General features: G+C 39.4%; 1 protein-coding gene across 1 annotated transcript in view; it reads right to left on the minus strand.

Annotated features, from left to right (window-relative positions):
* Window positions 1-27003, minus strand: part of LOC132816723 (ubiquitin carboxyl-terminal hydrolase 35-like) — a 98796-nt gene that overhangs the window by 24449 nt on the left and 47344 nt on the right. Inside the window, exons 6-8 of the mRNA XM_060826623.1 lie at window positions 19803-19961; window positions 18542-18735; window positions 2875-2968 (exon numbers count right to left, since the gene is read on the minus strand). Of these exons, the coding sequence (XP_060682606.1) occupies window positions 2875-2968; window positions 18542-18735; window positions 19803-19961 (447 nt within the window). The remainder of the gene's footprint in view (window positions 1-2874; window positions 2969-18541; window positions 18736-19802; window positions 19962-27003) is intronic.

Below are 27003 nucleotides of genomic sequence, written 5' to 3' on the forward strand. Positions count from 1 at the left end.
ATCTCAGAATTGCACAATATTTGATCATCTAAAGCTAGAAATATCTTGAAAACCAAATGTTCTAAACAAATATCAGTAAGTGCAGGGAAAGGCAGCAGGTCTGGTAACATCAGTTCTGAAGAATGGTCATACTGGATTTGAAACATTATCGCCATTTCCTCTCTCCACACATGCTGCCAGAGCCACTATGTGCAGTTCTTAGCTTTTATTTTCTGAATACTGGTGAGTATGCATATATTTTGATAGTTGATTTGGTTAGAATATGGTGTTGTTGCAAAATAATAATACAAAGGACTTTGGTATTTAAGTTTCAATGAAGACGACAAAAACTTAAAGAGTTCAAGAAAATGGGTGAAAAGAATTTCTGCAAGAGTGTAACAATGAAATACACTTATTAATTCAAGTAAAATGGAAAAGTGGCTCACATCTATACACAGTACCGAAAAGAAGATAGATCACAAGAATCAAGACTTCCTAAAAAGAATCTTTGTCCTAGCCATAACTGAGACCATACAAACGTAACAACAGAAGGAAGTGGCACAGTGATTAGCACTGCTGCCACACAGCACCAGGGTCCCAGGTTCAATTCACGCCTCGGGAAACTAGTGTCTGCGTGGGTTTCCTCTGGGTGCTCCGGTTTCCTCCCACAGTCCAAAGATGTGCAGGTTAGCTAAACTGGCCATGCTAAATTGCCAGTAGTGTTAAGTGAAAGAGTAAATGCAGGGGAATGGGTCTGGATGGGTTGCTCTTTGGAGGGTCAGTGTGGACTTGTTGGACCGAAGGGCCTGTTTCCATACTGTAAATCATCTAATCTCAAAAAGTTTTCTTTTTTATCAGTCATCGAGTCATATTATACAAACCAAATTTGCAAATTAATTACCTGTCGTCATTCAATAAAAGAATTGTGATTAAACCAAATTATGCCTTTGCCTTCTGTAACAAATAATAATTGTTTATGAACAAATACAATAATCTTATCAAAATATTTAAATTATAGTTTTCAAAGTATAAAGGTTATTTTTAAATCTACAAATTTCCAAACACTTAGTGTTGACATCAACTGCTATACATATCACTATGCATATGCTATACATATGCTGTATCATAGTGATATCCAAAAATACCACACAGTAGAACAAAAAGGCCAAAAAAAGCAATCAAATCCGAACCACAGTAAGTTGCAATCCCATCATATAAAATAATGGAAAAGGGCCTTCTGAAAAATTTGAACACACAAAAGAAACAAAACGAACAACAACATCATGGGCCTTGGAAATACAAGTGGGAATGCTCCAGGAACCAAAGAAAAAAAATTAGCGAAGAGATGAAACGAACCAGTTTCTGTTTCGATGGAGCAAATTGCAGGTGAGATCTTTTCGTTCTCCCAACACAAAAGAAAACCACATTTTTGGCAGCCCACCTGATCCCAGACAGTAACGATGCATCTGATGACTCCCTGCATATTCAAGACAACCATTCCAACTTATCAATTGACAACTACATTTACCGCCAACCCCAAATGAAATCAAATCCGGGAAAACTTGCAATCTCTAACACAGTTCAAGGCTTAATGCCCACACTCCTATTCACCTTCAAAAGTCACAAAATGATAGTGGTACCAAATAAGGCAAACCTCCTTTGCCCCAATTTCATTCCTCCTTTCTTCCCTAGTTAAGCTCATAGTTAGCGACCTGTGCAACTTGCCTTGACCTGATAATTGCCATCGATCTTGAATGCCCAAGTACAACAGAAAACAAAACATCAGCTAATATACAATGTATCACTCCATGAAATAAGAAACATATGAAGGATTCAAGTCCCTGAATACTTCTAGTAAAAGAGAAACACAAAGAGCTGCACGAAATTGAGAAATTCGACTTCTTAAAAAAGCACCACTGGTAACCCAGAAGTAATAGAGAAAATAAATTAAACTTATGCTAATTCTCATTGAACCACACTTCCAATAATGTAGGCAGTTAGCAATTCCCTAAAACAGTTAAAGAAAATTGTACATACAGAGATAGGCAAATATTAACAATCTGTAAACAATTCCACTACATAGTCTGTGATAACAAATCCAAGACAGCTAAGATTAGATGGTGCCTCCTCTTACATTTAGAATTTGACAAATTATTTTATGAAATTTTGTAAATCACTCAAAAGACTGTATTCCTCTTGTTTTATTTGTTTGAGTGTATTTGGTAGAAGATGTTTCAATTGATTGTACATCATCCACTCAATCCTCTTAGAATCCAACTGTTCCTGAAACTATTCCAGGATTTTCTGAGATGTACATGAAGGTCATTCATACTTTGATTATTGTATGGATAACATCTTGACCTTAAGTCTACTTTTCATTGTTTAGAACCTGTGATGCATGATAGGTTTTGATGTCTATTTTCTAGCTGTTTTATTATTTTATACATATTTCACTAATTATACAGCTTTCGTTTCACTAGAACCCTACCTTCAGCCAATCCAAATATTTGGTGAAACAAAATCAGAGAATGCAAATCTAAATGTCTAATGGCACATTAGCTACTGATTATACAACACAATACATCATTGCTGTCAGGTTAAGAGAATATTCTAATGTGTCTCAGCAAACTAAATGCTCACTTCTTTTCTTAATCCTCAACTCCACCCCGAGGTAGGAATATTTGCTTACAATGACATTCTAAATTTCTGCCTCTATCTAATCTAGATTTGTTAAATAGTATGATCTGTTAATTTTAGTTCCCATGAGAGTTCGCAACATTTTGAATGCAATATGCAATACATGTTGCCTTTTAGATTATGATACCATATAAATCACACAATTGTTGAATTTAAAAGAACAGAAGGCTTTAAATTTATGTAAATTGAATTCCATACCTGACTATGTTCCAGGAAAGCAAATAGCCACTGAAGTTTCATCATTAATGACTGTGAATCATTCTCCTTCAGCAGCAGTACAGCATGCCTGAAGCTAGAAAAGGGGGACAAAAATTTGGTTTAAAGGTTAACAAGAGCATGCTGATGGTACAAAACATGGGCGATTGCACCAGTTCAGCACAGTTCCTAAACTGTCGAAATGGGGAATCCATATTTTTGAGTAAAATTAAAATAAAAATTCAAACTTAAAATGAGAATGAAAACTAACTGAAAATAGAGTTTCAGAACCAAGTAAAGTAGAATGACATTTCTGAAATTCAAAAGGATAATCATTAGTTTGTTTCAGTTGGTTTAGATTATTTTCCAGTTTTAGTAAGCTGAATAACAAAGTAGACATTTGTGAAGCATTCCCTTCATTTCTCAGTATGTGCTTCTTTGGTGTTTTCTTGGTGCCTTTAGTTGCTGAGTCTTCTTTGGGTACTTATTTGAAAAAATTGATTGATTTTGTTTATGAAAAAATACAACCCATTTTGGACAACTGAAGAAAATTGGTTCATGGGTTAAACTGCATAAGGTAGCTAAAGAATGTTGCAAGATGCAGCTGGGTTGTCACAAAAAATAAATAATAAATCCCAATACTGCAGTAATATGTTCTTATGCTCAGTTGGGCTGCTTAGCCAAAGCACTTTTAAGGACTTGAAACTGTTCGTTTCAGATGCAGAACGTTAGCTGGCATGCTGCAGCATAAACCAAGGGAAAAAAGCTCACAAAGTTTAGTCTGGACAACACAGAGATTTGTTAATGTGGAGGCATCAGTGGTATACAATTGTCTTTTTCTGATTTCACATTTTAGCAAATAATTAACTAAATGTTCCCTTTCATAATGGTAATATTTTAGTGGCAAAGCTTATAAATCTTCTGGAACTATAAGGTCTCGAATTTACATATAACCGTAATCATTTCTTTTAACTACTGATTATTTTTGAGAAGGGTGGAATATTACCACTCATTTTCATTTTAATGATTTCTATTTGGGCTCATGGAGGTCTTGTGGTATTGGATAGCATCTTTGCTCTGAATTTCAGACCTGAAAGCCAAGGAAGATGCACCCATAATATGGTCATTGAGAAAAGCACCTTCAAATTCCTCCTGAAAATGCCACTGTCAAGTAGCAAAAGTGTTAGAGAAAAGAGGTTGGAGTCAATCCAATCATTATTCATACCTCCAGATTACAACATCCATGTAAGATTACTGCAGCAGACCCTAGGGTGTTATGTAATGCATTACACAGTATGAACACAAACTAATTACAATGTTGACCTCTGCACTAAATTTGGTTGATATTCCAGACCCCGACACCATGACCTCTAGCTCCCATATTGTTCTTTTCTAAACAGTTCCTTTCCTTTTCTCCTATACTCTGCACCATCCACCCGCAACCAAAACCATTACACCTTCACCTTCCTGCTCTATAACTGCTGTTCCAAGCTTGAATCCCCTTTCAATAAACCCACAACTACTTCCTTGCCTCTCAGTGTTGCTCAGAATGCCATCAAACCACCAGTGTATGTCACTCATATCCTCAGCCACTGCCTGCTTGGACTATCAGCAAAAGCTTAATATGCTAGCTTAATGTTCCAAGATACAAATAATTCCCAAAGGACAGAACGGGAGGCAAAAGAGAAGGGGGAGTGGTGTTTTTGATAAGGGATAGTATTACAAATGTACTGAGGGAGGATATTCCTGGAAATACATCCAGGGATGTAATATGGGTGGAACTGAGAAATATGAAAAGGGATGATCACCTTATTGGGATTATATTATAGACCTCGAAAAATCAGCAGGAAATTGAGAAACAAATTTCTAAAGAGATTTCAGTTATTGTAAGAATATTAGAGTGGTTATGGTAGGGGATTTTAACTTTTCAAGCACAGACTGGGACTGCCATAGTGTTAAGGAATTTGATGGAGAGGGATTTGCTAAGTGCATACAAGAAACTTTTCTGATTCAGTATGTGGATGTACCTACAAGAGAAGGTGCAAAACTTGACCTACTCTTGGGAAGTAAGGCAGGGCAGGTGACTGAGGTGTCAGTGGGGGAGCACCTTGGAGCCAGCAACCATAATTTTATTAGTTTTAAAATAGTGATGGAAAAGGATAGACCAGATCTAAAAATTGAAGTGCTAAATTGCAGAAAAGCCAACTTTAAAAGTACTTGGCAAGAACTGGGGGCAGATGTTCGCAGGTAAAAGGACGGCTGGAAAATGGGAAGCCTTCAGAAGTGTGATAACCAGAGTCAAGAGACAATATATTTCTGTTAAAGTGAAAGAAAAGGCTATTAGGTATGGGAATGCTGGAAGATGAAAGAAAATGAGGGTTTGCTAAAGAAAAAGAAGGAGTCATATGTCGGGGGGGACAGGATAGATCAAGTGAATCCTTAGAAGAGTATGAAGGCAGTATACTTAAGAGGGAAATCAGAAAGGCACAAAGGGGACATGAGATAGCTTTGGCAAAGAGTTCAGGAGAATCCAAGGTGGTATACAAAGACATTAAGGACAAAAGGGTAACTAGGGAGAGATTAGGGCCCCTCAAAGATCAGCAAGGTAGCCTTAGTGTAAGATGGGGGAGATATTAAACGAATATTCCGCATCGGTGTTTACTGTGGAAAAGGATATGGAAGATATAGAATGTAGAAAAATAAATGATGACATCTTAAGAAAGTCCCTATTACAGAGGAGGAAGTGTGGGATGTCTTGAAACACAAAAAAGTGGATAAATCCCCAGGACCTGATCAGGTGAACCCTAGAACTCTGTGGAGAGTTCAGAAAGTGATTGCTGGGCTTCTTGCTAAGATATTTGTATCATCGATAGTCACAGGTGAGGTGTTGGAAGACTGGAGGTTGGCTAATGTGGTGCCACCATTAAAGAAAGGTGGTAAAGGCAAGCCTGGAAACCTCAGACCGGTGAGCCTGATGTCAGTGGTGGGCAAGTTGTTGGAGGGAATCCTGAAGGATAAGAATGTACACGTATTTGGAAAGGCAAGGACTGATTAGGGATAGTCAACATGGCTTTGTACGTGAGAAATCCGTGAGTTTAAAGAAGTAACAAAGAGGATTGATGAGGGCAGAATGTCTACCATGATCTATAGGGACTTCAGTAAGTTGTTCGACAAGGTTCCCCGCAGGAGACTGGTTAGCAAGGTTAGATCTCACGGAATACAGGGAGAATGAGCCATTTGGATACAGAACTGGCTCAAAGGTATAAGATAATGGGTGGGGGTGAAGGGTTGTTTTTCAGACTGGAGGTCTGTGACCAGTGGAGTGCCACAAGGATCGGTACTGGGTCCACCACTTTTCATCATTTATATAAATGATTTGGATATGAGCATAAGAGGTATAGTTAGTAAGTTTGCTGATGACATCAACATTGCAGGTGTAGTGGAAAGCGAAGAATGTTACCTCAGATTACAGCAGGACCTTGACCAGATGGGCCAATGGGCTGAGGAGTGGCAGATGGAGTTTAATTTAGATAAATATGAGGTGCTGCATTTTGGGAAAGCAAATCTTAGCAGGACTTCACACTGAGTGATAAGGTCCTGGGGAGTGTTACTGAACAAAGAAACCATGGAGTGCAGATTCATAACTCCTTGAAAGTGGAGTCGCAGGTAGATAGGATAGTGAAGGCGGCGTTTGGTATGCTTTCCTTTATTGGTCAGAGTATTGAGTGCAGGAGTTGGGAGGTCATGTTGCAGTTTACAGGACATTGGTTAGGCAACTGTTGGAATATTGTGTGCAATTCTGGTGTCCCTCCTATCGGAAGGATGCTGTGAAACTTGAAAAGGTTCAGAAAAGATTTACAAGGATGTTGCCAGGGTTGGAGGATTTGAGTTATAGGGACAGGCTGAATACTCTTGGGTTGTTTTCCCTGGAGTATCAGAAGCTGAGGAATGACTTTATACAGATTTATAAAATCATGAGGGTTATGGACAGGATAAATAGACAAGCTCTTTTCCCTAGGGTGGGGGAATTAGAGGGCATAGGTTTCAGGTGAGAGGAGAAAGATATAAAAGAGACTCAAGGGACAATATTTTCACACACAGCGTGGTGTGTGTGGGGAATGGGCTGCCAGAGGACGTAGTGGAGACTAGTACAATTGCAACATTTAAAAAGCATCTGTATGGCTATATGAATAGGAAGAGTTTGGAGGGATATGGATTGGATGCTGGCAGATGGGACTAGATTTGATTGGGATATCTGGTCGGTATGAGCAAGTTGGACCAAAGGGTCTGTTTCTGTGCTATACATCTCTGAGACTCTATGACTCATCTCTCACCACAGGCTGTTCAGTTACCCACTACCATTGCGGATAACCACACAGATACTTGGGTTGTTTAAGCCTTGGTCATAACAAAAGCATTGCTGCCTAGAGATACTTCCACTTCCTTTCATGCCAAGCTGTTATATTAACAGCATGGCCCTTATGGGACATTGCCTCTCTGGTGTCAATATCAAGTAATTGAGCAGCTATAGGGAACTCTATAATGGAAAGAACAGCCAGTTATAAGTTCCACACTGATGCCAATGAAATAGGTAGAAAGAATGATATGGCCTGCAGTCAGAGTATAGAAAATTTGGAAGGAAGACCTCTAAAGGTGGTCAATGCCAATATTACAGACAACTGAATGCTGGGGCTCAAGTATGTAAGTACTTATGGTATAGGAGAGAGGGATTTAGATTACTTGGATATTGGGGCCTGTTCTAAAGGAGACAGGACTAGGTCAGGGCTAATGGTTGCACCCAAAAAGAGCAGGGACAATTTCCTTGAGAGGATTTGCCTTTTAGGGGGAGTTTAACTTGGCAAAGGTAATTTGGTTTAGGAACCAGGAAGTAATATTAGTTGCACACAGAATTAGGAGAGATATTAGCACTAGAGTAGGAAATGGCAAGGTGGGGCCAGAGTAAGAGGAGATGCAATAAAATTGGAAAATAGGGCTACTGATAATGTATATGATTATGCAATGCTGCATATATGGTTGGTGAACAGCAGTCCTTGATAGCCATGAGGGAATATGATACCGAACTAGCTCAAAGAGGGCAGGATTGAGACACGTGGTGTTGAGGGGAAAAAAAAGTGTAAAGATAATAGTATTGCAATGCTGGAGAGAGGAAATATTCCAGAAGGGTCAAGGGCGGAATCAATTCAGCTAGATCTAAAAATGAACAGAGATGCAATCATATTACTTGGTGTAGTCAAAAGGCCTTGCAAAATTCGAAGATATGCACAGGTACCAATTTGCAAGAATATCATAGAGAACTGCATGAATTATAGACCAGTTGTTATGGATAACTTTAATTATCCCAACATAGATTGTGACATCAAACGTGGAAAGGGCAGAAATAGTGAAGTGATGCTAAAGTATGTTTATGCAAACTTTCTACACAGTATGCATTCAGTCAAATTGAACGAAGTTCTTGGGAACGAGGCAGTGAATCAAGTGTCATAGTGGAACATTTGATGGACAGCGATCCTTATCTCAAAGTTTGGTAATGGAAAGAGCCAATTAGCAATGTAGAGTGAGATTTAATTGGGAGAGGGCAAACTTCAATGGGGTGAGGATATTCTGGCCAAGATAAACCAGAATCAACGACTGGCAGGCAAACTGTAAAGAAATAATCAGCTATCATTAAAGAGGAAGCAGTTAAGACATTCTACATTGAGAATGGGTACGATGAGACGTGATGCAAACTATGTTGTTGAGTGAGGTCAACAATCATCTGCAAAAGACTATGAAGAAAGGATGAAGAGTCTATAGAAGTGAGATATACTTCGAGAATAATACTATATACAGCTGTGTATAAGACAGAGTTTTAAGAAACCTACCAGAGTCAGATAGTAGTCATTCATATGTTCAGGAAACATTGCAAGGCACGTAATACCAGAGGAGAGAAGGATAGCCATTTCTCCAATGTGCAGTATAGAGCCCTGAATCACAAGCCTTGTTGGCTACACAAAGCAGGGGTACATTCAATGTGGCAAACAAATACAGAAAAGGCAATAGAGGGCAAGAAGAAGCAGCAACTCATTATGATGCATAAGACAGAGATTAGTTGTTTAATAAACATAAGGATTATGTCAATCAAGCATAGAATGAAGATATAAACTGACCCCTGCACATCAAACTACTCCAATTAACTGGCTACGCAAATACTGTTTTGTGCACCCTCAACATTCAAGTTAGCCCCCCTTTCAGCACTTGCAATAATAGTGAGCAAACTTTTCTCCACAAATGCATATTTTACTTGTCTTGTAACTAGACACAATTGAACAAAAATGATACAAGCTGTGTTGTGAAATAAATGCAAATGAGTTTGACGTATGTTCTCACGGAGGAGAGGGGCCAGCAAGAGGTCATTGTCCACATTGGAACCAACGACATAGGAAGGGAAAAGGTTGAGATTACAGAGAGTTAGGCAGGAATTTAAAAAGGATGTCTTCAAGAGTAGTAATATCTGGAATACTCCTGGTGCTACGAGCTAGTGAGGGCAGGAATAGGAGGATAGAGCAGATGAATGCATGACTGAGGAGCTGGTGTATGGGAGGAGGATTCACATTTTTGGATCATTGGAATCTCTTTTGGGGTAGAAGTGACCTGTACAAGGAGGACGGATTGCATCTAAATTAGAAGGGGACTAATATACTGGCAGGGAAATTTGCGAGAGCTGCTCAGGAGGATTGAAACTAGTAAGGGTGTGTGGATGGGACCCAGGGAGATAGTGAGGAACGAGATCATTCTGAGACTGGTAAGTTGAGAACAGAAGAGAGTAACAGTCAGGGCAGGCAGGAACAAGGTAGGACTAATAAATTAAACTGCATTTATTTCAATGCATGGAGCCTAAGAGGGAAGGCAGATGAACTCAGCATGGTTAGGAACATGGGACTGGGATATCTTAGCAATTACAGAAACATGGCTCAGGGATGGGCAGGACTGGCAGCTTAATGTTCCAGGATACAAATGCTACAGGAAGGATAGAAAGGGAGGCAAGAGAAGAGGGGGAGTGATGTTTTTGATAAGGGATAGTGTTATAGCTCTACTGAGGGAGGAAACACATCCAGGGAAGCTATTTGGATAGAATAAGAAAGGGATGATCACCTTAATGGGATTATATTGTAGATCCCCTAATCATCAGAGGGAAATTGAAAAACAAACTTGTAAGGAGATCTCAGTTTAAGAATAATGTGGTGATTATGGTTGGGGATTTTAACTTTCCAAACATAGACTGGGACTGCCATAGTTAAGGATTTAGATGGAGAGGAATTTGTTAAGTGTGTACAAGACAATTTTCTGATTCAGTATGTGGAGGTACATACTAGAGAAGGTGCAAAACTTGACCTACTTTTGAGAAATAAGGCAGGGCAGGTAACTGAGGTGTCAGTGAGGGAGCATTTTGGGTCCAGAGACCATAATTCTATTAGATTTAAAGTAGTGATGGAAAAGGATAGACCAGATCTAAAAGCTGAAGCTCTAAATTGGAGAAAGGCCAATTTTGACGATATTAAGCAAGAACTTTCAATACCTGATTGGGGCAGATGTTCACAGATAAAGGGACGGCTGGAAAATGGGAATTCTTCAGAAATGAGATAACAAGAATCCAGAGAAAGCATCTTCCTGTTTGGGTGACAGGAAAGGCTGGTAGGTAAAGGGAATGCTGGATGACTAAAGAAATGGAGAGTTTGGTTAAGAAAAAGAAGGAAGCATGTGTCAGGTATAGACATGAAACATCGAGTGAATCCTTAGAAGAGGAGTATAAAGGAAGTAGGAGTATACTTAAGAGGGAAATCAGGAGGGCAAAAAGGGGACATGAGATAGCTTTGGCAAATAGAATTAAGGAGAAATCAAAGGGTCTTTCAAATACATTAAGGACAAAAGGGTAACTAGGGAGAGAATAGGGCCCCTCAAAGATCAGCAAGGCAGCCTTTGTGTGGAGCCGCAGGAAATGGGAGAAAGACTAAATGAGTATTTTGCATCAGTATTTACTGTGGAAAAGGATATGGAAGATATAGAATGTAGGGAAATAGACGGTGACATCTTGAAAAATGTCCATATTACACAGGAGGAAGTGCTAGATATCTTGGAATGCAAAAAAGGTGGATAAATCCCCAGGACCTGATCAGGTGTACCTGAGAACTCTGTGGGAAGCTAGAGAAGTGTTTGCTGGGCCTCTTGCTGAGACATTTGTATCGTCGATAGTCACAGGTGAGGTGCTAGAAGACTGGAGGTTGGCTAACATGGTGCTACAGTTTAAGAAGGGTGGTAAGGACAAGCCAGGGAACTATAGACCAGTGAGACAAGTTGTTGGTGGGAATCCGGAGGGACAGATGTACATTTATTTGGAAAGGCAAGGACTGGTCAGGGATAGTCAACATGGCTTTGTGCACGAATGCGAGTATAAGAGGTACAGTTAGTAAGTTTGCAGATGACACTAAAATTGGAGGTGTAGTGGACAGCGAAGAGGGTTACCTCAGATTACAACAGGATCTTGACCAGATGGGCCAATAGGCTGAGAAGTGGCAGATGGGGTTTAATTCAGATAAATGGGAGGTGCTGCATTTTGGGAAAGCAAATCTTAGCAGGACTTATACACTTAATGGTAAGGTCCTAGGGAGTGTTGCTGAACAAAGAAACCTTGGAGTGCAGGTTCATAGCTTCTTGAAAATGGAGTCGCAGGTAGATAGGATAGTGAAGGCGGCGTTTGGTGTGCTTTCCTTTATTGGTCAGAGTATTGAGTACAGGAGTTGGTAGGTCATGTTGCGGCATTACAAGACATTGGTTAGGCTACTGTTGAAATATTGCGTGTAATTCTGGTCTCCTTCCTATCGGAAAGATGTTGTGAAACTTGAAAGGGTTCAGAAAAGCTTTACAAGGATGTTGCCAGGGTTGGAGGATTTGAACTATAGGGAGAGGCTGAACAGGCTGGGACTGTTTTCCCTGGAGCATCGGAAGCTGAGGAGTGACATTATAGAGGTTTACAAAATTATGAGGGATATTGATATGGTAAATAGGCAAAGTCTTTTCCCTGGGGGCGGGGAGGGCAGAGCAGAACTAGAGGGCATGGGTTTAAAGTGAGAGGGGAAAAATATTAAAGAAACCTAAGGGGCAACTTTTTCACAGAGGGCGGTACGTGTATGAAATGAGCTGCCAGAGGAAGTGGTGGAGGCTGGTACAATTGGACGAGTATATGAATAGGAAGGAGGGATATGGGCCAGGTGCTGGCATGTAGAACTAGATTGGGTTGGGATAGTTGGTCGGCATGGATGGGTTGGACCAAAGGGTCTGTTTCCGTGCTGTACATCTCTATGACTCTATACCCCTACAAGTCCACCAAGAACAAAACAAAAGGAAATATGAAGTTTATTTCAAGTTATAAGTTATGATATTTGCTAACTTGTTGAATAGCAGTGCTTGCAGTAAGAGAATTTGTTGTGATTAGCTAGTGCTACAATGGAAAAGGAAGGAATCCGGCGTGAAGAAGGTGCCAAGATAAATGCACCATCATGAATCAATACAGGCACAATGGTCTGAACGGCCTCCTTCTACACTGTAATAATCCTGAGTGGGAATCAATCATAATCCTGATGGCAAGAAGCATGCATTTGACCCTCAAGAGAAAATCTGAAAGAATAGTTTTAACCATTACAGAAACGCTAGTACTTGCACGAGCTAAATTGAACTGAACCCAGAATTCATTCATAGTACGAGGGCATCGCTGGCCAGACCAGCATTTCTTGCTCATCCCAGATGGTAATTATGAGTCAATCACATTGTTGTGGGTCTGAAATCACTTGTCGGCCAGACTAGGTAAGGATGGCAGTTTCCTTCCCTAAAGGACTATAATGAACCAGATGGACTTTTCAGACAATCAACAACGGATCCATAGTCATCATTAGACTCTTAATTCCAGATATTTATTGAATTCAAATTCCACCATTTGCCATGGTAAGATTCAAACCTGGGTCCCCAGAACATTACTGGGTCTTTGGATTAACAGTCCAGCAATAATACCACTCGGCCATTGCCTCCCCACTTTAGTGTAGCCACTTTACATAATGAAAATTTCTACTGTTACAGCAATAGACCAAGATTACTCAACAATTATCAAAAGATGTTGATATCAAAATTATCAGTTACAACCATTTCCGATGGTATGTGGTTCAGAATTAGGCTTCAGTGGTGCTGCTAGTTTGAAACGGAGACTGCTGTCATAGTGATGATGCTGGGTTAGTGGGATATTGAAGCAGCATACGAAGAGAAGTTCTATTTATGTGGAGAAGTCCCAAATTATGACAAAACTTGCTGGTTTGATGTGAAGCCAAAGTTTGGATTAGACTTACCAAATCTTCCATATTTAATTGATGAGATGTTAACATTATCCAAATTAATGCTGTAATGCATTACAGTGCAAGGAACCATAAACCTGGGGGTAACACTGAAGAAAGTACCTGCATTAATATGACCCGCAATGCCATTAGGGACAGATTTCCAGGATTTTGACCAAGTGACAGTGAAGGAACATCAATATATTTCCAAGTGGCTTGGAGGAAACTTGACGGTGGCGGTGTTCCCATATATGTGTTGTCCTTGTCCTCCGAGATAGAAGTGGCCATGGGTTTGGAAGGTGCTGTCTGAGGATCTTTGGTGAATTTGAATGAGTTTGGATAAATTTTAAAATCTTAAAGATTTTGTTGTGCTTTAGAGAAGACGGCAGCATATGAAGTCTGACCACTTTATGAAGGGACTGTTCGATAATAACAAACCGAAAGAACTGAAGATGCTGGAAATCAGAATCAAAAACAGAACTGAAGAAGAGTCACTGGACACAAAATGTTAACTCTGATTTCTCCCCACAGATGTTGCCAGACATGCTGAGCTTTTCCAGCAATTTCTGATTTTGTTTCTTTTCAATAATAAGTTGGCCAAATGGGGCAACAAGAAATAATGCAGGAACTTGACAATCCTCAGGCTGCTGAAACACATCTGTACTAAGGCTTTTTTTGAAAACTTTTATCCAAATGAATTATAAAATAAAACAAAAACATTATAAGGCAACATGGATGAAATGCCCATGAGCTCTGACATGCCCAGCAACAGAACTGTGGAATGGCAAGGTTCAAAAATAATTCTACTGAAATCACAAGACATGAGAAGCCAACATTCATAATGGTTCTACCCTACACAGCCAAAAGGATTAAACTAAAACCTATTACAATTTTCAGAAGTAGAAACCATACCAAAAATCAAACTCCCTGCAGCAGTTCTGACTACAATAGTCGGATGGATGAAGATAAACAGAAGTTATGGATGGATAATGTACAAAACAGGCACCCTGATGGCCTACTATAGAATGCAACTTGTTAGGGTGGGAGCTGTTCAGATCCATATAACTAATGGATGCCTACGAAGAAATACCACACAGACTGCAGTTATCCAAAAACTTGGTTTGAAGGTTAGCATTAACATGCTGATGGTAAAATTTGTGTTCAGTCATTAATTACCCAGTCATTAATTTTCCCCATCTTGCATGCTGAATGAAAAGTAGGTATTTTTAACAAAACTTTTCCATTCATTTGTTTCTTGGATGCTTTCTTGGTCCAACAGTTTTTGGATACATGCCTCATCAAGCCATTCAAGGATCATGTTCACAGCAGATGGAATAAATGGATCAAAGTTGGTTTGTTGTGCAGGAATACTAAGTTAACATGAATTACAAGTAATGATACTTGTTTTGCATTTCAAAATGGTTGTGCTCCACACCATCAATTCTTGTTTTATATCTTGAGTATTAGTCAATCCCATTTACCAAGCAACTTCTTTGGAGGCTTCATAGGCTGACTTATACATTGACATCTATGGTAGATGGTTCAGAGGTGAAGTGAAAGAAAAATAAGAAAAGCGAAAAAAGACAATAGATTAGCAACTAAAACAAAAAGCCAATAAAAGGGAGTTGAGAGAAATAGAAAACAAAAAAAAGGGGTTTACTTATGATGCCCTGGGAATGGCTGAAGTACTAAATTAGTACTTTGCTTCGATCTTTACCAAGGAAGAATATACTGCTTATGAAAGAGTGAAACAGCAGGTAACTAAAATACTGAATGGGTTATTTTTAACAAAAAGAGTTTAGTTAAGTTAGATGTACTGAAAATTTATAAATTGCCAAGACAGAATAAGATGCATCTAAGGATATGGAGGGAAGCAAGGGTGGAAATTGCTGAGGGATTAGCCATAATATTTCAATCTTCCTTAGATACTTAGGTAGTACTATAGGATTGGCGAATTGCAAGACTTCACCTTTCTTAAAATTAAAAAAAAGGTGAGGATAAGCCAGAGCAACCACAAGCGAAATCAGTCTTTTTTTCTCCTTATTCATTTACAAGATGTAAGCATAATTTACAAGATGCATTTTTTGCTGATCTCTAATTCCCCAGAGGAAAGTTATGAGTCAACCTCACTGCTTTTGGTCTAGAGTCACATATAGGCCAGACCAGGAGAGGATGGCAATTCCCTTCCCTAAGGGGCATCAGGTGAATCAATGTGATTTTCTTGCGCTATAATTAACAATGGTTTCACAATCATCATTAGATTCCAGAATTTCTTTAATTCAAACTCCACCATTTGTCAAGGCAGGATTCAAACTCAGTCTGCAGAACATTACCTGGGTCACTGGATTAATAAGTCTCGTCAAGTCTAAGGTATTAATATATATCAAGAACAGGAGGCATCCTAACACTGACCTATTACCTCCCCAGTTTAACCTCATTGATAGGGAAGTTGTCATGAACAATAATTTAAGACAGAATTAATAAGGACTTGGGAAATGCAGGTCAATTAAAGAAAGTGAAAACAAATTTGCTCAGAGCACATTATGCTTAACTAACTAGCTCAAATTTGTAGATGCACTAACAAGGGACAGAACCAAAAATGATAGCAATGTTTAAGAGGCATGTAGACAGACCTATGAACAAGCAGGGAATAAAGGTATACTGTTTTGGGAGGGTAATGTGGTTGATGTAGCATATCTAGATTTCCAAGTCATTTGCGAAAGTGATGCACTATAGACTTCTAAGCAAAGGTAAAGTCCATAGAATTAAAAAAAACTGGCCACACTGATATGAAATTGGCTGATTGATATCAGAACGATAAGAAGCAAGCATTTTTTGGACTGAAGGAATGCCTAAACTGGGGTTTCCAAGAGGTCAGTGATAGGATACTTTCAATTTTTGATATATATTAGCACCTTAGACTTTAGTACCTAGGGCACAAATTCAAAATCTGCAAATGATTAGTAGTTAAGAAACCACTAATTTCTTACCCCTCCATGGTCACTGTTTGATGCTAAAGCAGACAGTTAACCTGCAAGCTTGCATTGTTCTCTGCCCTCCTGGTCAGCCAATCAGGATGACTTCTGTTTTTTGCCAGTGAACAGTCTTAAAAAGTTGATCAACTCTACCCAAATATTTCATAATCATTGTGGTTCTGTTCGCCGAGCTGGAAGTTTTTGCTGCAAACGTTTCGTTCCCTGGCTAGGGAACATCATCAGTGCTATTGGAGCCTCCTGTGAAGCGCTGCTTTGATGTTTCTTCCGGTATTTATAGTGGTTTGTTCTTGCCGCTTCTGGGTGTCAGTTTCAGCTGTAGTAGTTTGTATGTGGGGTCCAGGTCGATGTGTCTGTTGATGGATGTTCTTACCGCTTCCGGGTGTCAGTTTCAGCTGTAGTGGTTTGTATATGGGGTCCAGGTCCATGTGGCTGTTAATGGAGTTTGTGGATGAATGCCATGCCTCTAGGAATTCCCTGGCTGTTCTCGGTCTGGCTTGTCCTATGATGGTAGTGTTTTCCCAGTCAAATTCGTGTTCCTCTTGTACCCGAGCTACAAATCTTCAACCAGACTTTAAACACTTACGGGCGAGAAACGCTGAGACAAGCCAGGAGATGGGAATCCTGCGCTAACCGCCTAAGCGCAACACATGAACAACTCCGGTTCCTCCACGAATGCAGAAAAAATCAAATCCTGCCACAATGTGTCAAGTACAGACCTCCAGTAAATAATCCACAAGCCAGGGAAACAGCCAAGAAGAACGGATTCAGGATGGTCCAGGTAATGATCACAGACGCTCACAACCGACTGCACAAATACAAGCAAGAAATTGCGCGCCAAACCAGGAACACGAATTTGACTGGGAAAACACTACCATCATAGGACAAGCCAGACAGAGAACAGCCAGGGAATTCCTAGAGGCATGGCATTCATCCACAAACTCCATTAACAGACACATGGACCTGGACCCCATATACAAACCAATACAGCTGAAACTGACACCCGGAAGCGGCAAGAACATCATCAACAGACACATCAACCTGGACCCCACATACAAACTACTACAGCTGAAACTGACACCCGGAAGCGGCAAGAACAAACCACTATAAATACCGGAAGAAACATCAAAGCAGCGCTTCACAGGAGGCTCCAATAGCACTGATGATGTTCCCTAGCCAGGGAACGAAACGTTTGCAGCAAAAACTTCCAGCTCGGCAAACGGAACCACAACAACGGACACCCGAGCTACAAATCTTCAACCAGACTTTATTTCATCATCACAGAAGGTAAACTTAGGAGAAGCAAACTGTAATAGTATAAACAAATATCTCTCGATATTGCAAATAGATATTAAAAAATGTCACACAACTATCAGCACTGTTGGTAAATTACTTCGCTTACAAGAAAACTATTCAAATTGAGGTTAATCTAATGACAGCAAAACAGAAGTGGTGAAATAATTTCTGAAAAATACATTATGTAATGTCTTATTTCTTCAGAAACACCCAATTACTTTTTAATTCCAAGCATGGTTATGTCAGCCTAAAGGAGGATGGAAGTGTATTGTTCGAACATCTTAAGCATGTTATAGCAAACTACTTTTTGATTTTGAAAAAAAATTACCCATCTGCTAAGTTGGACACTGCAGCATAGAGACTGCTTGGTGACATTTGCTGAAATGTACATTAAAACATCTTCTTTCAATGACAAAAAAAAACAAATTTTACCTCAACAAACTTGACAGATTCCACTTGTATGTCACTACTTGATTACTGATTTTGGAACTTCATACATGAATTATTTGCCATGCTTCTCCACATTACAACCACAGCAGCAGTTTAGAATTAAAAAGCATAAAGAAACATGTTGTTGTATATAGTCCAAACAAACAGAAGTTCAAGTCCCAGAAGAGGCTCACTTACCACCACTTGGGAGCAAACTTTCAAGTGCTTTACTGAATCATTTAATCTAGGGCTCAAGCATGGTAGAAAAGGAAGTAGAGCATGACCTGCCTCATTTAAAACATATCTCTTTCAGAATGGGCAATCTGCAACTAGATAGCACTGAAGTGCAAGTTGTTACGTCCAGATTGCTTCAACTTCTGAACTGAAGGTTTTTTTTGCAAGTGGCATGGGAGAAATCTGTTGGTGCACAGGATTGTTTTCCAAATGTGGCCTAACACCCAAATTTCTTATACATCTGCATGTGTAATTTAAACACCTAAAGCATACTAATGGTCATCAACAGAAATAACACTCACAGTCAAAGTTATCTATATCACAGGTGCTTCAGATACCTACTCAGAAGCCATGAAAAGGGCCTGAATGACACTGTTCATGTAACAGGTATTGCCTAGGTTGGCCAGCCCTACTCTTCCAGTCTCTGATTTGGTTGCAAGTCTTGGATACAAAGGTCCCAATTCATTCTTCTGTGATGTCCAAGCATTTTGATTGAGCAGATACTTTATTTTCTCCTCATTTGGAATTGGAAAGACCTAAAACAGAGGCATACATTTTATCTTGTTACATTGAAGAGATGTACAAAATCATATGATTTTATTCAAGGCAAGTCTTTTGCAGTATTCCACTTCCCATACAACTATAGATTCTCAGCAATTATCTGGCAATGAAACAAAGTCAATCGCATTGAAACTGCTACTTAAAACTATGGCAGCTTACTCCAGTGAAGTCAAACCTCCCGGTTTTAAAAACAAATTTCACAAACGGAAAACTGATATTTAAGAAAACATTTAGCCACAATCCTGTCCAGTAACAAAAGACAATGAGATTGCAGTAAAATTGGATAAATATTGAACAAAGTCCCTAGTAATAATCAATTCTGGGATTGACGAGTGGATACAGAGCTAGAAATATATTTTAAAAACAAAGGCACTTTTCAGTTACGGCAGAGATGGATTCCTAGTCTCAGAATTTCATTACTCTTTGGAATTCTCTTTCTCAGAGAGAAATGGAGGCTGGATCAATAATTACGTTCAGAGATGAGTTGGGAAGGGTTTTGACCTACAATAAGTCAAGGGTAATAGTAGACAGGCACAAAGAGGAAATTAGATCATTGAATATAGTAAACTTATACCTTCTGCTGGCTTAGGCAGCAGATGCCACTTCCTTTAATTAACAAATCTAATTTCTTGGACAAAATATTATTGTGATTGTAGGCCTTAGACAGAGGAGACCGATGCACCATTAATCAAGATACAGCTAGAAAAGATGCATTTTAAGTGTGGCATATTGACAGACATAATACTGGTCACAGTAAAGAAATCTTAAAGATTTAAATAACTGCATATCTAAAATATTTGATTGTATTAAATATTTTGATTTCAAAAGTACCTCTTATGAAATGTCACAGACTGGAAACATTAATGCTGTTGTGCTTTTTCTACAGATCCTGACAGACCTGCTAAATATTTCCAGAAATTTCTCACTTGTTTCAGATTTCCAGCATGCAATATTTTACTTTTAATGTTGCAATATTACCATTGATAATACTATTTGACAGTGTTATTCAACAAAAATGAATTGTCAAAATCTTACCATTTACCTTTAGTACTTCTATGACAGGTTCGTATAGGTCAGGAAAACCCGAAAATCGAAAGATCATGCAGTGCACCAATTCAGATAATTGTTGAAGACAGCATGTACCAGAGTTAGATCCCTCTTTAGACAGTGACACAACTAATTTGGGGATATCAGAGACAAGCTGTGGAACATGATATGAATGACTGTAAGTATGTTTCAAAGCCATAGATAAACAAAATACATGATTGCAAAATTATTTTCATAAATTAACCATCCATTTGGAACAGAATACACACCAGAAAGTTGTTATGATTCAGAGGAGCTGGTATTGGACTAGGATGAATGACACAACACCATTTTCTGTTAGAATCCAGGAGAGTACGTTAATAAAATAAGCTGTGTTATTTCATTTTTATTTATGTAATTTACCAGCTAGAATTATAAGTAAGTAGTTATAGTCCAACAGTAGTCCATCAGATTTATCTGGAAGCACTAGCTTTCAAAGCACTGTTTCTTAATCAGGTGGTTGTCAGAAAGTTGTTGGTTAATAAGCGAGGAGGAGAAAGGTTATCAGGAGTAGATGGGAATGTGGAGTAAATCAGATAAACCAAGATCCTATTGAATGGTGGAGCAGGATCAAAGGCCCATTGGCCTACTGTTCCTTCTAATCTGTATATCCGGATGTCTACAACTCATTTCAGTAAGAATTATGACAGTTACTTACGTGACAGAATCACCTATATTCAACACAGAATTCAGCCCACTGACAGCTTCCATAATTCTAGCTGGTAAATTACATAAATAAAAATGAAATAACACAGCTTATTTTATTAACGTACTCTCCTGGATTCTAACAGAAAATTATAAGCACACTTCTCAAAATCTTGCATACTGTTAAAATTGAAGAATTATGGCAGATGTACATTCCAAATAGGAAGGCATATGTAACAGATGTAGTATCTGCATATTATCAACTTCTAAGCAGACAAGACTCCAATACCAGAAGCTTACAATCCATTAAATTAATTCATGGATGTTAACTTGACAACAGTGGTGCTCGCTCTACATTTACACTCTCTTCTTAAAGCAGAAAAACAGTATTTATTGTCCATCCCTTGTTGCCTTTGAGAAAATAGTGCTGAGCTGCCTTTTAGAACTGCTGCAAACCATTTGGTGTACGTAGATGCACAATGCCATTAGGAAGGGAGTTACAGGATTTTGACCCAGTTGACATTGAAGCAATGACAACTTATTCCCTAATCAGGATGGTGAGTGGCTTAGAGGGGAATTTGCAAGTGATGTTTCCACATATTTGCTGTCCTTGCCTTTCTGAATCATTGTGACCATGGGTGGGGAAGGTGTTGTCTAAGGAGTTTTGGTAAATTTCTGCAGTGCATCTTGTAGTTAGTACATTCTGATGCTACTGAACATCAACGACGTAGGAAGAGAAAGTTTGGGAATGTGCTGCCAATCAAGTGAACAGCTTTGTCCTTGGTATTAAGCTTCTTGAATGTTGTTGGAGTTGCACTCATCCATACAAGTGGAGTTAATACCATCTCGCACTCCTATTATTTGCCTTGTAGCTCAGGAAATCAAAAGGTGAGTTATTTGCTGCAGGATTCCTAATATCTGACCAACTCTTGTAGCCACAGTATTTATGTGGACATGCTAGTTCAGTTACTGCTCAATGGTGAGCCCCACGTTATTAAATGGGGAATTCAGTGATGGTTATGCTACTGAATGTCAAGGGTGATGGCCAGATTCTCTCTAAGGAAACTGTTGGCACCTGTTTGCCCAAACCTGAATATTAACCAAGTCATGCTGTAGTTGGTCATGGATTGCATCAGTATCGGTGCTAAAAATGTGTCATTCTGCCCACTTCTGACCTGATGATGGAGGGATGATCATTGGTTATGCAGTTAAAGATATTTGGGCATGGGAAACTATCCTGAGGAACTCCTTCAGAGATGCCTTGAAGCAGAGATGTCAGACCTTCAACAACAAAAACTATTTTCCTTTGTCCAGGTGTGACTCCCATCAGCAGAGTGCTTTCTCCAGTTCCTTCACTGTTTTGTAGGGATTCCTTAATGCTATGTTCAGCCACTGTCACCTTAGATCTTTAATTCTGCTCATATGCATGTTTGAATTAAGGTGTAATGAGGTCAGGAGTTGACTGGCCCTTGCAAACCCAACTGAGCATCAGTGAGGAGGTTACTGCTAAACAAGTTCTGACAAAAGTTAAGGAAAGCTGCGCACATGTATCTCAACAGTAGAGAAGCCATTTGCCTAAAGTTAAGGCTCAGGACAACTGTTACAACTTCACAGCAGCACTTAGCCATGACTCATGATTGCTGACCCAGAAATGAAATTTAGCAGCTGCTTGTCATTTTTGACTTGTAATTTTTGACATAAAAAGCTGCTAGTTTATTACTTCACAAACGTGAGTCTCCCAGCAAAGCCAGCACTTGGACCTCATACCCAAATGCCCTTGAAAAGGTAACTAGCTACCTTACTGAGCTACTGCCATCCATTTATTGTAGATACACCAACAGCTACATTAGGAAGTTTCAGGATTTCAACCCAGCAACAATGAAGAAATAGTGAAATACTGAAGGAAATCTTGCAGGTGGCAGTGTGCCAATGCATTTCCTGCCCTTGCCCTGCCAGATGGTAGAGGTTGTGGGTTTGGGAGGTATTGTTGAACAAACTTTGGTGAGTTGTAAAGTATACCTTATATATAGTATACTATGCATTAGTGCTAGAGGGTGTGACATTGGGAACTAGGATCAGGAAAAAAGCCAATTGGAAGCTCTCACCAGCTCTGCAATCAAGTGAGTCCATGACAGAACTGATTACCCCACATTAGTGTTTCCAATAAGCTTTCACCTTGTTCATCAAGAAACTCTAAGTATTCAAAGATTCCCTTTCTCAAAAAGATGGTGGAAGCAGAGCTCCAAAGACTCAAGATGCTCAAAGAAAATTATCCTTATTTCTGTATTCAAGAGACCCGTTGTTTTTACTTCTCCATGAGGAAGCATTCCTTCCAAATCCAGCCTGTCAAGTCACCTCAAAATCTTATTTTTCAAACCAGTCATCTATTACGACTCTAAATTCCAGCACATCTAAGTCTTGCCTGTCCAATCGTTTCTCAAAAACAACCTTCTCTCATTACATTCTTTCTTAAACAAGGAGACCAATACTATGCACTGTCCTCCAGACATGGTCTCACCAATGCCCTGTATAACTTGAGCATTACTTTACTACTTTTGTATTTAATCCCCTCATAACATATTACAAGATTCTATTAGCTTTCCTAATTATTTGCTATATCTGAATATTAACCTTTTGAGAGTCATGCACTGAGACAGTCTTCTCTGCACCTTCTCACCATTAAGACGTCAAAATGGGCAATTTCATATTTTGCCTGCATTATACTTCATATGACACGTGTCTATTTACATTACCAAATTATATCCTTTTGTAACTTCCTCATTTCCTCTCCACAAATTGTATTCCTATTCACCTTTGAGATACCTTAAAATTTAGCAATGGTAGCTACAATCCCTTCATTCAAATCATTCATGCGAAATATAAAAAGGTAAGGCCTACTGTACAATTCTCACTGCCTCAGGAAAGCAACATAATCAACCTACTGCGAATCCTCTTGCAAGGATGCCTTCCTTGAAGAAGCTCTCCTCCTCCCTCTACAAGGATCTCAGTGAGTCCCTTTCTCACTGCACCCCCCCCCCCCCCCAGGTCATCTCCTCTGCCTTGAAGCTCTTCAGCCAGCTTTCTTATTTCCCCTCTCCCCACCTTTTCTCAGTCCCAACCCTCAGACTCAGCACCGCCTTCTTGACCTGCAATCTTCTTCCCGACATCTCCGCCCCCACCCCCTCTCCGGCCTATCACCCTCACCGTAACCCTTCCACCTATCGTATTCCCAACGCCCCTCCTCCAAATCCCTCCTCCCTACCTTTTATCTTAGCCTGCTTGGCACACCCTCCTCATTCCTGAAGAAGGGCTTATGCCTGAAACGTCGATTCTCCTGTTCCTTTGATGCTGCTGTGCTTTTCCAGCAACACATTTTTAAGCTAACATAATCAAAGACCCCTCCCAACCCCGTTATACTCTCTACCACTCTTTTCCACTGGACAGAAGGTCCAAAAGTTTGAAAATACATACCAACAAATTCAAGAACAGCTTCTTCCCTGCTGTTATCAGACTTATGAACAGACCTCTCATACATTAGAGTTGATCTTTCTCTGTACCTTTTTTGTAGCCTTAACTATAACCTGCATTCAGTTCTATTATCCTAATGTGCTTATGTAAAGTATTATTTGTCTGGTTAGCACACAAACCGATACATTTCAATGTATCTCAGTATACATGACAATAATAAATCAAAAAGACAAAATCAACTAGAAAACATCCCATTTATGCTTACTGTTTCCTGTTTGGTAGCCAATCTTCTACCAAGAAGAATGTGTTAACCCATACACAATTTACTTCTCAATAATCTTTAGTGTGGCATATTATCAAATACCTTCTAGCAATCCCAAGTATGATACATGTTACTTCGCCAAAAAGAACACTCTGCTGATTCTGCCTAATTACTCTGAACTTTTAGAAATGCCCTGTCTAATGTCTTTATTGCTAGCTTGTAACATCTGTCATAGGGAAGATGTTAATTTAAGCGGCCTGCATCTTCCTGCTTTTGAATAAAGCAGTCACATTTACTATAATCCAATTTAGTGGAATTTAACTACATCACTAATCATTTTTTTTTAAAAAAGAGCCAAGAAATATCCATTAGGATCCAGGCACCTGTCAACTCAAAGCCCAACAATTTACTCAATACCACTTCTCTAGTGATGGTCATTTACTAGAATTCCTCCCTCCCTTCCACTTCCTGAAATATAGCTATTCCTGGGATATCACTTTTATTGTCTATAGTGATGTAAAACACTTTTCAATTCATCGGTCATCTCCTTTTATTTCAGTGTCAACTCACAAACTCACTTTCTGAACGGCCAGAGCTCACAAATTTTTAACAACCAAATCTATTAAATCTCTTAGTGCTGTTGTTTCTATTTTACAGTTTTCAAAGTAACTTTCCTACTGTATTTTATCTTGGCTATTTCTTCAGGCATTTGAAGCTGCTTTTTATTTTCTGTTCAATCTATTAAGGCTATATTATTCCACATGCCTAGCCAGACCGCTTTTAGCTTCTAGTTTTGAAAACTTAGGTCATCCTCCCCTGTTGTGCTAAAACATAATTCATTAACATAGTCAGAAGTCACACAACACAAGATTATAGTTCAACAGGTTTATTTGACATCAACTTTTAAAGCACTGCTCCTTTGGCAGGTGAAGTGGAGAGATGCACACAGGCACAGAATTTACGTGCAGAGGTGTAATGGCAAGATGCCAACATACCAGCACTTAGATACAAAACCTTTTGATTTGTCAATATTTAACATTTAGCTTCATCTGTTGATTTGCTTTAGAACTGCATTCTCTATCCCTTCCTGTCAGTCTGTTGATCATTTGCCATATTGATATCTTTCTCTCTTGCCTTATCTCTACTCTTACCACGTTTTCCTACATTTTATCCTTTGCTTACACTGCTTAGTTGTAAATCCTCTCCACTTCCCCAGTCATGCAGTTCGTTAGAACACTGGTCACAGCAGTGCAGTTGCTATGCCCTCACTTTCTCTAGTATTGGTATCAGTGTCCCATAAATTGAAACTCATATCGACTGCACTACTCTAAGTCACACATTCAATTCTTCAATCTTATTCATCCTCTGCAAGTTATATGTCGGTCAAATAACTTTTCGGATATTACCATATTTTAGATTGTGTTTCTGAATTTGGTACGTTGCTCCTAATGCTGTGTATAACCTCGGTTTAGTCTGCTGTTATTGTTGATATTAGAATTAGATTTAGGTTTATTTTCACATGAACTCACATGAATACAGTGAAACGTTTGTCAAGTTGCCATTCACGGTACCATCTTAAATACAAAAAGGTTCAAATCTAAGGAATAAATTAGGAGAATAAAGAAATAAGTTCAGAATTATAATCCTTCGTAACAGATGCCGCCTCGAGTCTGTGCTGGACCTCACCTCCAGCACTAGAGTCTGAGCTAGATTTACCTTGAGGACAGGAATCCACACTGGATTCACCTCAAGGACAAGAGTCTCTGCTGAGGCCTGGAGTCCGCACTGGCTTCACTCAAGGCTGGGAGTCTGTGCTGGTTTCACCCTGAACTTTGCCAATGCTGCCCGAGGACTGGAGGTAAGGAAGGAAGAAAGGACAGAGAAACACAAAAACAGAAAAAAAATGGAACAGATGGAGCAGACAAGATCCAACCACATTGGATCCAACTATCTTGATACTCACATGAACCATTATAACCGAGTCCTCCCTTTCCACTATAAATTCCTCTCCAGCTCTGAGCAGATATTTCAAACTCTAAAACCAGGCAAGCAAAACAGCCTGACTCTCTTTTTCACTGCAAAGAATCATGTCAATCCACCTCAGCATACTGTCCCCTAATGCCACTAGATTCTTTATTGCTCCTGAGTCAAATGGCCTCCTGTACATGGCATGGTTAGTTAGCTCATCCACTTGGCAGCTATTAATCACAACATTCCGTACAATTGCAAAGCTAACAGTGGATGGAGTGTCAAACATGCTGCTTTGCCCTGGATGGTGTCAAGCTTTTTAAATATTGTTAGAGCTGTATTAATTTAGCCAAGTGGAAATCATTCCATCACACTTCTGACTTTTATCTTGTAGAATGAAGATTCAGGGAGTGAGTTCCACACCAGAACTTCCAACTCTCGGACCTGCTAGTCAATTTTTATGCGGCAGGTTGAGTTGAATTTCTAGTTAATAACAGTGGTGGTGGGGGGGGGTGGGGGGGGGTGGATTCACTGATGGTAACACGGCTGACAATCAAATCAGTTGGTGAGATTTAATCTTGGATATGGCCATTGCCTATGTAAAGTGCCACTTGTCAACCCACTCTGAATGCTAAGTCTCGCTGCAAATGAATACAGACTGCTTCAATATCAGGAGTCACAAATGGTACTGAAAACTCTTCCAACATCTGCAGTCCTACTTCTATCTTTATGGAAGGAAGGCTATTGACGAAGATAGCTGGGTCTAGGGTGAGGAGCTCATGCCATGACGTGATGTGGAGATGACTGACACTCA

The sequence above is a fragment of the Hemiscyllium ocellatum genome, chromosome 6 (genome assembly GCF_020745735.1).
Source record: "Hemiscyllium ocellatum isolate sHemOce1 chromosome 6, sHemOce1.pat.X.cur, whole genome shotgun sequence".
NCBI lineage: Eukaryota > Metazoa > Chordata > Chondrichthyes > Orectolobiformes > Hemiscylliidae > Hemiscyllium > Hemiscyllium ocellatum.